This window comes from Falco biarmicus, chromosome 7, assembly GCF_023638135.1.
Source record: "Falco biarmicus isolate bFalBia1 chromosome 7, bFalBia1.pri, whole genome shotgun sequence".
Classification (NCBI taxonomy): Eukaryota; Metazoa; Chordata; class Aves; order Falconiformes; family Falconidae; genus Falco; species Falco biarmicus.
Window position 1 is genome coordinate 23,728,549 of NC_079294.1, and position 14,661 is coordinate 23,743,209.

Consider the following 14,661-nt stretch of genomic DNA (forward strand, 5'->3'; position numbering starts at 1 on the left):
CATTACGCTGCAGGTTGTCCCTGTGTGCCTTCCCTCTGGCTCCCAGAAGCACACATTCCTGTCAGCTTCCCACTTACATTACCTGTCTGCCTCTGTGCATTTGTTCAACTCACTAACTCGGCAAACCAGAAGGAATAGTTTTCTGCTGATGTGCAAGCTGAATTGGTTCAACTCCAATAAATCATTCTGACTAAGTGTGGAATTGTAACTTTGATAAGAATGATTCCTGTGCTTTACTTAGTAAGATTAACAGAGAAATCAAGATATATAACATTTGAAATAAGAACTGAAATTCTCAACTAATTTCCTGTTAGTAAATTAATTTCATTAGATGTAGTAGTATGTTCTTCTGCACATTTGCAAAAAAAAAAATAATCAATTTTTGTGAAAAAATTTGATGGCAAAGAAAAATCTTATTACAAATACAGGAAATGTTTAGCATTCCTGAAAAATAAATACCTTGGGTTTTTTTCCTTTCCTATTAAAAATTTCCATGGAATTTATCCAGTAGTTTTCAATTAAGTGAGGAAAATTATTAAGAAATTTTTGAGTGGTTTTTGTGCCTAGTTATAAAGATGAATCAGATTTCCTTTTTTTCTTCTATGGTAAAAATCACTGATTGCAGAAATTTTGATGTTGTATAGAAAAACCTTGATTGTAGACTGATAAATATGTTCTATTTACATTATACATCCTGAATGATAGCACATACACACAGGCATATTTTTGCAAAACCTTTTTCTTGTGGTCTACTTGTATCTAACACGGCACATGCTCAAGGATTAACATGATACCAGGATAGAATTTCTCTGTGATAGAGACAGCCCAGTAATTTACAGTCCTCTGGTTGGTCATGGAACATTTGCAGCTGCACAGCTGCAGCCTGAGCCTTCCAACAGAGTCTTGCCTCTGTGCTTTAGACCAGAGCAGGGTGGTTTTATTTAGAGCCATGAGGAAGTGCTTTACTTTCCATGGTCATTTAAGCTCTGGTCTTTCTTAACTAGTATTTGTTGTAGTTGTTGTAGCAGTGCTATGCATGCCTTCGATATCTATTGTTCTTTGTATGTATGGTTAGGCACTGAACAAGAATGTACGTGGTCAGGATCCCTGCTTTGAAGAGTTACAGTCTAAAAAGCTTTTTAGCTTTTAGGAAAAAAAAAAAAAAAGACTAATTTTAGAAAGGTTACAGAGTAAGAGATGATGTGATATGGACACAGCCTTCCCACCAGTGACTACAATTAGGCAAAGTTTTTTCACAGGGAGGGAACAGTAGACGCAATTTCTTTCTCTGTCATGGACACAAATTGGTCTAGGTGATTTTTCCTTGCATAAAATGAGGGTGGAAGGCTTCCAGTGTGACGTTTCTGTGGGATGGATGTCAGCATTAGAAAAAATAAACAATACGTGGTTCTAAATAACAGAAATGTACGAATTAGCAAATCATTATCCTTCCCTATGTACTCCTCATTCATTTCCTTAGTTTCTAGTGGTGTTACCAAATATATTATTTTATCTTCCTCTGCTGGAGAGCCATTTGATGTTATTCTGAAGCAATGTAGTTATGCCTCTGTGTGCCTTTCTGTCTTCTTATGGAAGGCTATGGTGTATCTTTGCCTTTCTTTACTGATGAAAACACAGGTGTATATGTGTTTTTTAAAAAATAAAACAGAATTTTGCATATCTTGAAAAATAAGAAATGGTTACTATAAATAACTGTGTCCTTATTTATGTAAATTGTCTGTCAAAATCTTGAAGAGACATATTCAAGTATTACAGGAGGATATTTTTTAATCGCTTGGTCTCTTAGACAAAAGTTAAACTTACTAACTTTATTCTTTCATTTTTAGCTTCTCATGTCTGTGTTTGACAACAGCATGAAAACATTTGGGGTTATTGAAAGTGACCCTTTTGACTGGGAGAAGAGTGGAACTGATGGCTCTCTGACAACGACAACAACTTCAACCACACCTCAGTTACACACTCGTCTTACTCCAGCTGCAATTGGGTATGTATGCACATTGTGGTCACTTAAAAAGCAGCCACAGAGTACCAAAAGGAAATTATCTCCATAATTTAGGGGTTTTGTGCAGGATGTTGAATAAATAGAGGAACAGCAGTTTGGGAGCATTTCAAGTATTTGCTTTTTTAGGGTTCCTGTCTGTACTATCCTGAAAGATCAGTACAGCAGACTTAAATTTATGGCAATAAAAAATAGTACCTCAGGAAACTGCATATAATTTGCTAGCCCATCCTTTGCTAAATCGTATTTTGTGAAACTAAATGGTTTGCCCTGAGTTTAACTGCCTGGAAATAAACCCATTGTTTTCTGTAAACTTTGAATAAACTGCTAGCTGCTGTCTCCTTATAACTTTGAAAAATGAATGGACCTTTATAGGAAATTTGGAAATAGCTTTTGGTCATGTTTAAAATATTATGTGGTCTTTGAGACCTTCCATAATTAAGTTGAATGAGTTGTGATGTTTAGTAATACCCATACTCATCTCAGGAAACTGGAGAATAGAAGAAATGTTTATGGATGAGAAGGAACATTTTGTGCCTGTTCTGGGCCTTGAGTAGATCAGCTTTTTATCCAAGAGTCACAAAGGTCATGACATGGGAGTTTTGACAGTGTAGTAAGGCTGAAAATAGCTAGAATTTCATGTAGAATGTATTGAATTCCCAGTATTTCAAGGTAATTAAAAAAAGAAGTTAAAATAAATGTCAGTCAAGACATTAACTGGTGTTAATATTACACAGGTGTACAGTGTGCGCTGTTGAACACACTGAAGTTGACAGGGATTTTGCATACGATTCAGCCCCATTATCACACTAAGCATCACATTGGAGTTATCAATAGTCTTGGCTGCGGTTAACAATTTTGGTGGCTATAAAGAAATGACTTTTAATTGACCTCCCAACCATTCATTTTTTAGATATAGCGTTGCTTCAGTTTCAGAATACTAAGCTAAGCCTTAGCCCTATTTAGCCCCAAGTCAATGGTACTACAGAACTTCAATTAAAATGTCCTGTTAGTGTTATGCTTATAAGTATAGTGATTAAAACTGTTTAAAAATTTAGTCTGCTGAGTGATTTCTCTTCCTTACACAGTATGTTTTGTTTTTCTACCAAATTTTGGGGGAAACTATATTATGAAAGTTGCCCATTCGGGTTTTTTTAATAGGAAAATATGTGTAGAAGAATCAGGAGCATAGCTGAGCCTGGACGTGATCTGTTACAAATTTGCTGAGAAGTTACTTCAAAAACATTCATAAAACAGCTTTTAAGTGATTGGGTTTTCATTTCACCTTTTGTTATGTGCCTAAATTAAAGAAATGTGAATTGTGAAAGCCAAGAAGTAGGGGGTATTATATTAATTAATTTACAAGATTTAGTTTTCTACAGAAGCATACTTTTACTTAAAAGGTTTTTTTCTTTTAATAGACTAGAAAATAATTGCAAGAAACACATTAGAGTCTCAAAATATTTACCTTTCCATTTTTTTTTAAACTACTTTTGTAGAATTGCCAATGCCACTCCTATCCCAGGAGATCTGCTGCGAGAAAACACAGATGAAGTGTTTCCTGATGAACAGCTCAGTGATGGAGAGAATGGTATTCCAGTTGGTGTCTCACCAGAGAAACTACCTGGATCCCCTGGGCATCAGCGTCCTCAGGAGAAAGACGTTTGGGAAGAAATGGATGCAAACAGAAACAAAATAAAACTAGGGATCTGTAAGGTACTTGCAATTCTGCATTGTGTATACCACCTTTGAACAGTTTCCTGTCCTCATAGTGCACATAAGATATAATAAATAATGCAGTCTTATTAATATCGATTAGCCAGAATGGTCTAAGAAAACGAGATTTATGGTACAGCTAACACATTTTATTAGAGCAACTTTATGTACTGGAACAAGCAGACAAGCCTTTGGGCCTTGTGCCACTTTATCAGGTCTTTATGATGAATGGTATATTGCTGATAATTTGAGATTCTTTGCAGTTTATTCATATTCATGTTCTTCAGACACAATTTTGATTCTGAATCACTGAATGAAAGCAAAGTAAATTTCCTGCATCTTGCATGTGTGGCAGTCAGATATTGAATATACAAAACTGAATTTAATGTTATTCTTCAATTGACAGGTTGGCAGTGTGATTGGCAGTATCCATTTACTTCACTTGGTGGTTTTGTGTCCATAAGATACGATACCTTTGTACTGATCCAGAGTGGTTCATCGGCTAGTCTTTAGAAGGGAATGCTGCTTTATTTTGAAAAGTAGTCTCTGAGAAATGATTCCTGTCTCCCTTGCTCACAATCACAAGATTTTATATTCTGACAAATATAGCCCTGTTTCATTATATAAACATATTTATTACATGAAGAGAAATCTGGTACTGAAATGTTCTTTAGCTAGGAGAACTGTCTAGTTTGAGGCTGTTACTTCTTTACTAGAAAAAAAAAACATTGTGGGAGAGAATATGGCATGGTGTCTATTTTCAAATTTTCTTACTTGTTTGTTTTTTACCAAGGAGGGAGAAAGATGATTATTCTGGTTTAAACGAAGGCAATTTCTATTAGCTATACCTGTTCAAACTAAGGATGATTGTGATTTCCCAGCTCTACATCATAACTAGTCAGTGTACAAGGTGCAATGCAATTTAACTAAAACAGTTCTGTCACAGAAATATCTAGTAGATTTAGCGTATAACAGTGTTACATGGTCCAGAGAATCATAAAGACAGCTTAGAAGCTAACTTCTTTTTAATAAGAGCACTTGAGTATAAAGCAGACCGAAGAACATACCAAGTGTCAGGTTTCAGACCATTATTAAAGAAAATTTCAGAGATCAATATGAAATATCAGAGTAAATTTAAGTGTATTATTAGGCTTTTGGGACTCTTGTTCTCAGACCTACCCAGAACTAGTATATTACTATTATTTTGTCAGTTGTAGGTGTGTGCTGAAGAGCATATCTAAAGTACATTAACTATGGCATAAACTTAAGGACCATTCCAAACACAAATTGGCTTATCCCAGGCTAAAAACCTGGATGGTGTCCACCATGTAGTACCTTGTCTTCCTCTGTTTTGACACTCCTAGTAAGTTATATTTTTACTTTACTTTTTGAACAGGCTGCCACAGAGGAAGAAAACAGCCATGGGCCAGTGAACGGAATGCTTAACGCACCAAGTCTTGGTTCTCCAATTCGTGTTCGCTCAGAGACCACCCAGCTAGACAGAGATGTCCCACTGGTGCGAAAGTTACGTTCAATTCACAGCTTTGAACTGGAGAAGCGCCTGACATTGGAGTCTAAGCCAGATACTGATAAATTTCTTGAGACCTGGTAAAGAAATTATTTTGTTCTTATGCTTAGATCTTTTCAGAATATGTGGTTAAGATACTGTCATCTTTCCTCTATTGTGTGAAAACCAGGAATGGAGCTACTGGGTTATGCTTATGCAAGCTACAGCAAAGTATTTATTATGTTCATAATGTGGCTGGATAATGGATGTTACCACTTGGCAGCTTCTTTAAAAAAAGATTAGTGCTGGTATACAGTTAAAGCTGGACTTCCACACTTGAGAATTTTTTATTTCAAGACCTATTGGTCTAACCCTGGTATTTATTACCTTTTTCTTCGGTGGGATACTCTTGACAGTCAGTACAACTCATCCTAAATAAAAAATGATGACATCAGGTGCTCAGTAGAGGTAACATGGAATTAGATTATATGAAATAAGGACAGTTTACAAGAAGTGGTGTTACGAAGTTAGAAGTCTGTCTGCATGCCGCAGGTTTAGTTATGCCCAAAGGTGTCGCAGCAACGTTAAAAAAGTCTTGATAGAATTAAAATTAAAATGGCAATTAAAGGCAGAGAGAGACAGATATATGAGAACAGGTTCAATCAGTTTGCTTATATGTAGAAAAAATAAGGGGAGAAGGACACAGTGAAATCTAGCTGAAAAGCAGAGGCTGAGTGGGGACAGTGGAAGACAGCTGAGATGCTAACAGTGGCAAAACCTTTCTAAATATGTCATAGGAGGGTTAGGAATTTGTTTGATGAAGCAAGTTATGCAAAGCCCAAGTAAGGAATCAAAACAATCAATAACATTGGTCTTGAAAGCATCTACTAACTTCTGCTGGAGACATCTGTTTCTTCTGTTCTGCTTTGAATCTCTGCTTTGTAGCATAAATTCAGTCCAGTGGGCATCTGGTGGTAGCCTCACCACTGAGCTGATATCCACTCACTATGCTCCCTTCTGGTAATTACATTTACAATACAACATGATAGATTACAATTACACTTACAATGTGTGCAAATTTCTAAGACCATCCACCCATTTTTACTTGCCATCAGAGTTATTTGTCTCAAATTGTGGATTTTTCAACCATTGTAGATTCTTCTAAAATATGACAACAAGTTTTTATATGTCTAGTTTTCCTCTACTGAAATAATTTAATTCATTCTTAACTAAGTCACATATTATCTTCTTTTCTTAAGTTTGGAGAAGATGCAGAAAGACTTGAATGCTGCGGCAGAGCCTCCTGTTGCTGCTGTTCCTCCTCTTTCTCAGAAAACACCCATTCCTGCTCCTGTAACTGCCCGTATGGACCATGTTTGGCACTATGATGAAGAATACCTTCCAGATGCTTCAAAACCTGTGTCAGCTAGCTCTCCAGAACATGTTGATGGTGTTATTAGCAATGGATTTGTAGCGGTCAACTTAAGTTCCTGCAGGCAGGAGGTTGATTCTAAGGAATGGGTGATAATAGATAAGGAACGGGACTTGCAGGACTTCAGGACAAATGAAGCTTTAGGTCACAAAACAACTGGAAGTCCCTCAGATGAAGAGCCAGAGGTACTACAAGTTCTAGAGGAGTCCCCTCCAGAAGAACAGCCCAGACAGGGTGGTTGGGCAGGAAACAGTGTCCATGCCAAGAACCAAACCTCAGGGGTGGAGTTTGTTCTAGCCATGGAGTGTCATCCTGCTGCTTCCGAACAGCTTACAGATAAATTGGAACTTCTGTCTGGAGCTGCTGGACAGCTTCTTGCAGCCACCCCTACAAGTCCTATGGAAGCTCAAGCAGAAGGAGCACTCACTCCGGTAAGAGAAATGGCTGCTGTTTTATTAAACCTCTCTTTATTCAGAATTACATGATGAGACAGTAAGGCAAAATGCTGTGACTGAAATACAGTAGTGTAGCAGAAATTCCTAGTTTCATCAGATATGGGACTTGATTCTTGAGGAGTGATCTTCCATGTTCTGTTAATGAGCGTTTACATTCTCTCATGGCAGTGGCTATTAGTTCTGCAGGTATGTTCCACAGAACTAGCCTCAATCAAAAAAAAAATTATCTATATATATATGTACACACACAAACAAGCTCCTTAGGAATTGATTCCTAATCAGTGAGAGATACACATGCAAATATATATATTTACATTTGCAGTACAGAAACGTAAGATGACAATGAATGTGTAAAGCACTGCTACAATGTTTCACGTGTTTCAGGAAAAGCCTAAATGGCTGAAATCAAAGAACCAGAGTTACTTGCTCCTCACCATCATCGATGTAGTGTTTTCTTTTGGAATTCCATTTGTTTCTTCTGAAATTTCTAGTGGTTCTTTTACAAACAACTTGTTGGCTTTTATAAATAGTTGCTACTTCTGACTTCCAAGATATTTTTGCAACCACTGCTTTGCTCCCAGAATTTTCTCTTCACTAAGACAGATTGGTTTGCTTCCATTGCATCCTCTTCTTTTTGTGTTTCTCCATCTTTTCTAAAGAATTCTCATTTCTACAGTTTTTGAACATTTACTTTTTTTCTTCTTTGTCACTGACTTTACTGAAGGAGGAAGTGAGATTAACGGTTAAGTGATTTGGCATCAGCTCCTGATTTTGTTTCTCCCCTTTTATGAGTAGAAATTGTGTCATTATGATATAAAGGGCAATTCTTTCAAGCTCCTTTGAGCGAAGAAACCTGGCTGTACTTCTTCCTCACTTACCACCACTTCCTGTGAAGGTTACAGCCAGCTCATTAGAAAATGAAACTTGTCACCTACACTCATTTATTATAAAGTGTGGAATATCCTTTATGGTGAAAACGTAATTAACTATAGCTGTACAATAAAATTTCAAATACACCTATGTTCTCATGGAAAATACAAGATTGTATCTTTCATACAAGATTGTAGTCACTTTGTGAATTACGCAGTTTAAGGAAGATTCATTCAAAATACAGAACTGTATTAAACAACAGAAGATTTTTGAGATTTAAGTTGAAATATTAGTTGCGTGAAGTTTTTGATTGGTTAAAAACTTCTAGAGACTAAAAATTAATTTAAATTGCTCGGTTGATTTCAGTTGTTTGATTTTTGTATTTTAATGTCAGTTTTAGTAAAGCAGACAAGAAAGAGCAACACAGTCTCTAATTATTGGGTGTGTTTATTTTGAAAGCTATTAAAAAACAGCTTTCAATTTTGTGTGCAAATGCACTATCCCACTTTATACAAATTTGGCTCTTTTTGGGGAAACAGCTATTTTACTTAAAACTGAAAGTAGAGGTGATATAAACATCATGTACTGCAGTGCAAATAATGGACAATATCTGGAAAGGAAGAAGCTTCTAAGCGTGGGAGCAGCAATAGTTATAAACAAGGTCAACAAATTACAAGATGTATTGCAAGAAACACTGGTTGAAGTAGACACTGGGGTAAGATTATAATTTAGTCTGGCTTTGCAAGCAGGTACGGGATATTTGCCATGACCTCAAAAATGGGGAGAGTGAATATGATTTATATTATCCTGGAAGGGCAAGTGTGGATAACTGGCTAGCTGAAAAAGTTCACATAGACATAGTCCAGCTGGCTGGACAAAAACGCACATCGCTCTCAGCTTATCTGAAGTAAAACAAAAATACACTATCCTTGGCTGTTCTTGTTACGCAATAACGGGAAGATCGCGGTGGGAAAAGAATGTTACAGGTGGGAACAGATAACTACAGAAGAGAAACTAGGGGCGGGCTTGGTATTTAGGCAACTAACCAATAATGAGCTTAACTTTTGTAATATGTATGAGCTAATTATAAGAAGGCATAAAAGGTGACTGTAAGGCACAATAAACGAAGTCTGCTGATCACTCATATTGAGTGACTGTGTCTTCCCTCCGTCGCGACAGGCAAGTAGTGCTGTGAGGGCAAGATGACTGGCAGGAAGGAGCTCACTGTTTTGAAGGTGCGTCATGTGGAATTGAAATGATAAATAGAACTGGGAATAAAGAAAACAAATTATTTGGCTGATTTAGAAACTGGGAACAGAGTGTGTCTATGCAGTATGTCTATTCCAACTGTAATGCCAATTTGCGGTAGTATTCCCTCTACTTCATTAGCCCTTGAAAGTCCAGGAAGATATTTGGAGGCGAGTTGTTCTTTCTGTCCTTCGTTGGTGGTATTTCACTTCATAAAAGTTACTTAAATATTCCTTGAGATGGGTACTGGAACCTAGCTGTTCTTTTAGGTGAGTGTCCTAGTCACTTCACAGGGAGACAGTATACATATGCCTCTTCATACAGTATTTCTGTCTGTTCCAGAGACCTGGTGACCTTTAGGAGCTGTTTGGCAGAGTCCTTTTTCTTCTTCCTCAAAGCATTTACCCACCTGAAACTGTTCTTTGAATGGGATTCTTGTTTGCAGATCAGATGTTCTTGTTCTTTAGTAATTTTATCTAGGTAGTGCCTTCCTGACAATACAAGTAATAGGTGAAGGGTCATATTTTACTTTTGTGCTGATTTAATGATATTGCACCAGTTACTAAGAGCAGGTTGGGATCCAAGAATGTAAGGTTAGGACCATAAATCAAATTACTTAAGTAATGATAAAAGGCGTTAAAAATACATGTTGAAATTTTAGTAGTATAATAGCTTAATATAATTTGTGAAACCATTTACTCATTTCAAATGGTTTGAAACTGTAGGAGGTCACCCCTCACGGTCATCATGCTTATGAGTATGCCTCCCATATGGATTTCTAGTGATCCGCTTCACTATCACTTAGGAGAAAGTGTGATGAATTACATTCTTTGAGCTTATTCTAATAGGTTTGTTAAATATGCAAGCAATTACTTCAATGGTGAATAAATAAAATAGTTTTCCTGTTTTATATATGTTTTTTTATTTTTACTTTGATGATTCTTCTGTCTTTCAGGGCTTTATTGCTCACTATTTTAGTAGTAAGTAGTAGCAAGGATGTTTCTATATGAGAAACTAAAGCTTCGTATACTCACCCATAATTTTATTTTCTCCTGGAGAAAAGAAATTGCTGGTCTGCAGTCCCCCCATTTGTAGGTAAATGTTCTTCCTGAAACTGTGTGTGTACACAGACTTCCTGTAATTGATGGTAATATCACTTCTTACCCGTTTCATGCAGCATCAGCATTCTAATGGCAATGTTAAGTTGTAGCAGTTCAGGAAGGAAAACTGAACTCAAAAAATAAGGGAGAAGTTATTGGCTTGGAGATGAGCAAGTTTCAGGCATTAAAAGATAGAGCAAATTATGCTATCTATTATGAAAAAAACTCTGCAGGTAAGAGAACTAATTTTCATGTTAACAGTCACGGTTTTCCAGTTGCAATACAGATTCTGTGTGCTACCAGCAAATACCAGTTTGATCTGGCTCTGTCATGGGCGCATGGTCACGTTCCTGTTGATCTATTCAGAGCATGCTAGGGTGTATATGCTGGCTTCATGCTTTCCTGATGGCTCTGTGTTGACTTTGGCTGCAGGAAGACAGACAGTACCTGATTTACTGTAATATCTGGTGGTATAACATTAATCTGTCAAAAGAATTAGAACTGATCTAGACTAGTGGTGAATTTATATTGGAGCAGCACTTTACATCATACAGCTCTAGTTTAATTTTCCTTGAGCTGGTGCTAAGAGCCTAAAGCTGGACTTGCTGTGTTGTTGAACCATGACCTCAGTTATTTACTGTGTTTGTAGGTTTTAACAGTTGGACTTGATCACCTATTGGGGTTTAACCCCAGCGAGAAATCAAGCACCACGCAGCCGCTCACTCACTCCCCCCAACCCCAGAGGGATGGGGGGGGGAATCAGGAAGGAGTGCAAAACTCGAGGGTTGAGATAAGAACAATTTAATGATTTGGATAAAATAAAATAGGAGGGGGGAAAAACCCACAGCAATAATAATAACAATTATAGTGAAAAGGAGGGTGAAGGGGAGAGGAATAAAATCCAAAGGGAAGGGTAAAAAAGCAAGTGATGCACAATACAGTTGCTCACCACCCACTGACCAGTGCCCAGCCAGTCCCTGAGCAGCCAGTTGGCAGGCCCGGCCGACTCTCCTCAGTTTATATATTATACTACCTTCTATGGTATGGAATATCCCTTTGGCTCGTTCGGGTCAGCTGTCCTGGCTGTGGCCCCTACCAATTTCTTGTGCCCCTCCAGCCCTCTGGCTGGCAGGGCCTGAGAAACTGAAAGGTCCTTGACTCAGTATAAACATTACTTAGAGACAACTAAAAACATCTGTTGTCAACATTACTCTCACACCAAATCACAAACAAAAAACACAGCGCTGCACCAGCTACCGAGAAGAAAATCAACTCCGTCCCAGCCGAAACCAGGACATCATCTTAAAGGTCTTTTCCAACCCAAGTGATTCTACGATTCTACTGAATTGCAGTGAACTCCACACAATGCATGCACAAAACTTTGCAATGTGTATTTGTCAAGGAGATATTTCAGCAAAGAAATAATAATGGCATTGAAGTAATAGAATATGTAACAGCTAATCCCATTTTTATCTTCAGTTTAAATTAAACTATAGTTTGCTCTGGTCAAACTTTGCTGACAACCTAATACCGTGCGTGTGTGTGTGTGTGTATATTTATTTACACACAAACACGCACACACACATGTGCATGCATGGTTAGAAAAGAGGTTTGATTGTATGGATCTATTTATTTTTATTATTTAGAAATATTACTGAAATGAGTATTTTTGTACATCGAGGTACTAAGTTTTATCAAAAACTTGCTCTTAAATTTACATTTATTTCTGAATTCCAAGTTGTTTAATTTTCATGTACCCTCTGTTCTCGGTTGATGCATTTGTGAGATACTGGAAATACGCTTTCTTATTTTTTTCTAGTTGAGAGACAGCTATGCATTATGGAAACCAAAGCTTTAGGACTGAGACAATTCAAAATACCTTTTCATTAGGTACTAAAATGCTTGATAGGTGCTCTGTTTTCAAGACACATAGAATTGCAAATACCATGGTAGGAAACAGAAAATGACCTTCATGAAGATTAGAGATATGGAAACTTTTTGCAGTCTTCATGGTTTTGTTTAAATATACTTGGAAGAAGGGCTTGCAAGCTGTATATAGCGATCTCATTTGCAGGTATTTGGATGTGTCACCATCAGATACTTATTCAGCACTGGAAAAGGTCTTGCAAAAGATCAGTTGGTTTCAGAGTTGTATGTCAAAGCTATAGGTTTATTAGAATCATCAATAACCAATTTGAAAATGTACTTTCTCTAAAATGATTAGTTTGGAACACTTTACAGCTCCTGGTCTTTATTTTTTCTTCCCTTTTCTCTAAATGCTTGAGTGATGTACTTCAATATGAAGCAATCGCTCATGGATTCTTCAGGCCAGCGTATCCTTCCAGTTCAATCCTATATTTGGGATATTTCATCAAAATTATTTAGTACTAATCTTACTGATTAATCCTGTCAGCTATAGTTCTTAATATGTGCTGCTATAGCTGTAGTTACACAGTCACATTTCTAAACCCTGCAGTGGGTGTATATGCTAAAAATACAGTCATCTCAGAAAACAATGCTGTTGCAGGGATGTGCTAAGCATTTGCAAGGACCAGTCAACAATCAATTAGTTTGTGTACACAATGCCCTTGGAACAGACTATGTTAGTTTATTAAATATGCCCTAGATTTTTACTGACTGATTGACTGAAGGTAGGAACCAGCTAGAGAAAGGATGATGACTTCTGATTTTGATACTTGATTTTTAAAAATTGATGGAAAATGTGAAGATTAGACTTAAGATGCCTCTTAAATTGTCAGCTTTTAACCTGTGAGGAACTTGTGAATATGGTCTTCTAAGAAAATGTATCTAGGCAAGACATAAACAAGAATTATTAAAATATTGATTTATAAACCTTATTTTCTTCCCCGCCATGTTGTTCTCACAGCTCAACTCATCTCATGTGCTGCATTTCTCCACTCCAAGAATTTCAAGTCCCATCCTCCGCACCATGAGCCCTATAGCCTATCTATCCATCCACTTGGACCCTCTGAAAGAGGCTGGTTTACCAAGGAGTCAGTCAGCTGAGAGCCACTCCTCTTCCTCCCGCTCAACTGGTCGTAGGCAGCTTCCAGTCATTCCCTGTGGCAACAAGTTCCCCCCTGCCATTTGCATCTCAAAAGCACAACTTCAGCAGGTGAATAAGCCTTGTTTTCATAAAAGTGACTGCATTTTAGCAGTCATCTGCAAAGTTTAACATTTTCAGTTGCTCTGCACAGTCCAGTAGTAGGCATATGCTAATCATACTGCTATACCCAACATCCAAAAAAATATTTTGAAAGATCAATTTGGGGAATAAGAATGGATCTTGTCCAGGACTAGAGTCAGGAGTACTCTATGAGAAAGATACTGTCCCACTTAGAAGAGGTAGTATTAGAGAGAGAGGAATATTGAAGGAGGTTGTGGTCTGGAGCATCAGCCCTCTCTGGATGTTCTGGAAGATAGACTCACTTCCTCAGAGGGGTTTTCTGTTGGAAAAGGTAGGATTATAAATTCTGGAAAAGTTTTGTTGCTTCTTTCAAAACTAAGATTAAAATCTCACTTTTTTTATGTGTTCCTATAATCAGTACCAGGTGGATTTTGAATGAGGAACACATATTAAAATTTGGACTACCTTAAATCATTTTAATGTGAGGAAAAATATCTAGAGATAGTGGAATTGCTACTTGGGGAATGAACAAATAATGAATTGTTCCACTGCTTGCAGTATACAAAGCAAAGATGGCAATTATCAGGAGTCATAGCTAATGAAAATGTCACTAGAGAAAGGGGACTTCTCATAGTTTTGTATTCACAGTTCATTTCAACATGAGAAAGATGAAGGCTTAGAATCATAATTGAAGTTAATCATAATTTGTCTGTTAGTCACAAAAATATTGAAATTTGCTAAGCAGCATGAGCTTGCATTGACTGGTAAAACAGTATGACATAGCATTAATGCATAAGACCCTAACATATCATTATCATTTTACCATTAATATTTCATTTGGATTATATTTTGTGTGCCTTTTATTTCTAATGTATTTTTTCAGTATAAATATTTCTATATTTATATAGACTTCTTTTTTTTCAGTGAAGCATGCACAGGAGTATTGATATTAAAAGTAACCATCAACATTAGCTTCTTTCAAACTTCCACAGGATCAGTGTTGAGTGATAACAAGGCAAACAAAGCAGCTAGTGTCAACATTTTGTCTGTTAACTCAAAAAGCAGTGTTTTTTTCCAGCAACTCCTGGCTGCTTTTTATCTGAATATAAAAAAACCAGTTCTGTCCTCGATGTATGGAAATGGAAAAAGAGTAGCTCCCAGATGT

The 14,661-nt window shown here is 37.0% G+C and overlaps 1 protein-coding gene across 3 annotated transcripts in view; it reads left to right on the forward strand.

The window, feature by feature from the left end:
- Positions 1-14,661, forward strand: part of TTBK2 (tau tubulin kinase 2) — a 104,805-nt gene that overhangs the window by 67,559 nt on the left and 22,585 nt on the right. For 2 of the 3 annotated variants that reach the window (XM_056346833.1, XM_056346835.1), the window contains 5 exons: positions 1,848-2,005; positions 3,520-3,736; positions 5,133-5,344; positions 6,503-7,106; positions 13,236-13,484. In XM_056346833.1, coding sequence (XP_056202808.1) covers positions 1,848-2,005; positions 3,520-3,736; positions 5,133-5,344; positions 6,503-7,106; positions 13,236-13,484 — 1,440 coding nt within the window. The remainder of the gene's footprint in view (positions 1-1,847; positions 2,006-3,519; positions 3,737-5,132; positions 5,345-6,502; positions 7,107-13,235; positions 13,485-14,661) is intronic. The other variant, XM_056346834.1, reaches the window with a different exon arrangement.